This window comes from Plodia interpunctella, chromosome 28 (genome assembly GCF_027563975.2).
Source record: "Plodia interpunctella isolate USDA-ARS_2022_Savannah chromosome 28, ilPloInte3.2, whole genome shotgun sequence".
Lineage (NCBI taxonomy): Eukaryota > Metazoa > Arthropoda > Insecta > Lepidoptera > Pyralidae > Plodia > Plodia interpunctella.
The window spans coordinates 3,873-6,697 of NC_071321.1; the positions used below are offsets into that span (position 1 = coordinate 3,873).

The 2,825-nt window shown below is 59.8% G+C and overlaps 1 protein-coding gene across 1 annotated transcript; it reads right to left on the reverse strand.

The window, feature by feature from the left end:
• Positions 1–515: 515 nt before the first annotated feature.
• Positions 516–2,534, reverse strand: LOC128681698 (uncharacterized). The gene has a single exon (XM_053765807.1). The coding sequence runs from the start codon at positions 2,532–2,534 to the stop codon at positions 516–518; it is 2,019 nt and encodes a 672-aa protein (XP_053621782.1).
• Positions 2,535–2,825: the final 291 nt, after the last annotated feature.

Below are 2,825 nucleotides of genomic sequence, written 5' to 3' on the forward strand. Positions count from 1 at the left end.
CCGCACGCATGTGTCGACGTTGCCCCGGTTTAGGACTTCAAGCCCCAAACCCACAGCCCAATCATACAGGGCCTCTCCCCTCGGATCGTCGACAGGAGAGCCCCAAGCCGAGTGCTTGGCGTTGAGGTCTCCCATCAGTAGCACCGGTGCTGGCGCCGCTCTCCCGATTACCTCACCCATCCTCTCGAGAAAGTCCTCAAAGGCACGCAGCGGCCTATTGGGGGAGAAGTATGCCGCAACTATGGCAAACTCCCCCCATTTTGCCGCCGCGTATCCCGGGCCACTGTCAATTCTCGAGAGGGGTGGGCGATCTCCAGCTCGGGGAGAGGTGATTGCCACCAGCCCGTCCGTGTCTCCGATCCAAGTAGGAAGGGGGGGGACGCAGTACGGCTCCACCACGACGGCAGCACCAATGGCCCACTCCGCCACGTGCTGGACTAGGAGGTCCTGTGCACGGGCGCAGTGGTTGACATTGGCCTGCAGCACCTCTGCCTGTTGCGCAGACACGCCAGGCATTAGTGCTCCATGGTGGTGCCCTCAGGGGTTCCCTTATTTGGGGCCAGTTTGCCCCGTGTGCGCGGGGGATTGCACGAGGGGCCGCCCATAATGTGTTTGGCGGCCAGCTTGTGCGCATAGCACACCGCGCACCAGGGTTCACTGGCCTCGCACGCAGACGAAATGTGCCCTGCTTTGCCACAGCGATGGCATAACTCTGATCTGTCCACCGGGGACGGGCAGAGGGCTCTGGTGTGGCCTATGCCCATGCACCGGAAGCACCGCATGGGCAAGGCCTCCAGCCCTCTGACCTTGGCGGCCGTCCAACCAACGAGGAGACGCCCCTCGTCAATTAGGGCGTTGGCAGCCGCCACGGGGCAAGTGATAATCACCGCCGCAGTCATATCTGGTGATATGCGGATGTTGCCCACTTTAACTTGTCCCGGTGGACATTTTCCTGCCCTCGCTGTGGCATCTTTAAGGGCCTCTGGCGTTACTCCCTCGTCAAATCCAGAGACCCTTATTTGGGCCGCCTTGAACGGCCTTGTGACCTCCGCCTCAGTCCCTATGACCTCCCGGAGCTTCTCTGCGAGGCTGTCCGCCGCAGCCCCACTGTTAGCCCCGGGTATTTCAATAATGCGGGCCCCCGTTGCCGTGCCACGAACAGCCGCCACATGATCCACTCCAATTGACGACAGGTCAATAGTGGTGGCCCTCGATATCACCGTGCGGTAATCCAGTTTAGATTCCGGCTTGAGGGTCACCACCACTGCCGAAGTCTTGGGTGCGGCAAATTTTACTTTTTTAGGCGGCTGTGCGCTCGCCTTGGGGGCCTTCACTAGGGTAGGCTCAGGCTGGGCAGAAGGGGAGGCTTTGTTCCCCCTCTTTTTTCCCTTTTTGACAACCTCAGCCCACCCTTGTTCACCTTCCTGAGGCGGAGGTACTTCAATCGATTGCCCAGTGGGTGTCTGGGCCTGGACCGTCACCTGTTGGGGCTGCTTTTTGGCTGGTGTAGCTTTGGGTGCAGGCCCAGGTCGTGCTGGGGGCATCAGGGTAGCCCCCGCAACTGCACCGGCATAGCTCCTCCCAGCTTTTGGGGCCGACGGTTCGGCCTCCTTCCTCTTATCGGCTGCCAGAGGCGGCCGGACAATCGGTTCAGGGGCCAAAAAGCCCCTTTTCTCTGCCTCCTTGAGGCGGTCATTAACCATGCCCCCCAGCTTGAGGAACATGTTCCTTTCAAAGGACTCCTTCCATTCAGAGAGGAGTCCCCTAATGTCCTCCAGCGAGGGGGCACCCACCGCTGGTTGGGCCTCATTCAGCGCCGATGACGTGCGCTCGGCAAAGGCCGTGCGCAGGGCCTTCGTCTCCTGCTCGAGGAGCGAAAGCTGCTCCCGCATCCTCTTGTTGTCCGCCCTGAGTATGCGGACAGCCTCCGACTCCTCGCACTGAGCCTCGATCTTTCCGGCCGCCACAATTATGTCATGGCAGGCCTCGTTCATGGCCCGCCATGCCGTCCCCTTTAGGTTGCCGGATTTTCCGGCCTCCGCCAAAACCTTCTGGGCGGCCGCCCTCACCACCTCCAGGTGCTCGTCAACGAGGCACCTCTTCCCGCTCTTCTCACTAGCCTTCAGGTACCTGCTGGTACCAGCCTTCTCGAGCTCGCGCTCAAATTGGGCATAGTCCGCAGACAGGTCCCGGAGCCTCTCTTTGGTCTCGGCCGTGCCAGCGTAGGAGCCCCGATGAGCAGCCCGGCCTCTCGTGGCTGAGGAAACCTTGTTGGAAGCCCTTTCGGCCTCCTCCACGTCCTCTGATGCCTTCCTCTTTGAGGCTTGGCCCCGCTCCTTCCCGGTCGTCATTACGTCCGGGAGCCAGATTGACCCATCCGAGTCACCGTCCGATTCGCCGTCCGAGAAGTAGAGAGACTCTGACCGGCTGATCACAGTCTTCTCGCCTACCTCCTCGTTATCCCCCCCAGTCGATTTCTTCCCCCTTGGGGTCAGAGATCTTCCCCGTGCAGATTTGGCCACCGTCCTACCCATATTGGGCCGGACGCGACCACGCCAAAAATAAACAACACAAAATTCGCAGACAGGGGGCAGAAATTGGCCCCTGCCTGGTTACAGAAAGCTGAGCTACCCCGCACCAGCGGTCTGGTAGCTGTGGTCAAAAACACAACCTTGCTTTTGTAAAGAAGAATAGGATCTTGCCAGTGCCCCAACTCCACAAGGAGCCAAGACACTGAACCGTCGAAAACAAAAGTAAGTAACCAAAAGAAAGACTCTTGGTGACAAAAATCTCCAGGACACCTTGAACCGCACTCAACACAACGT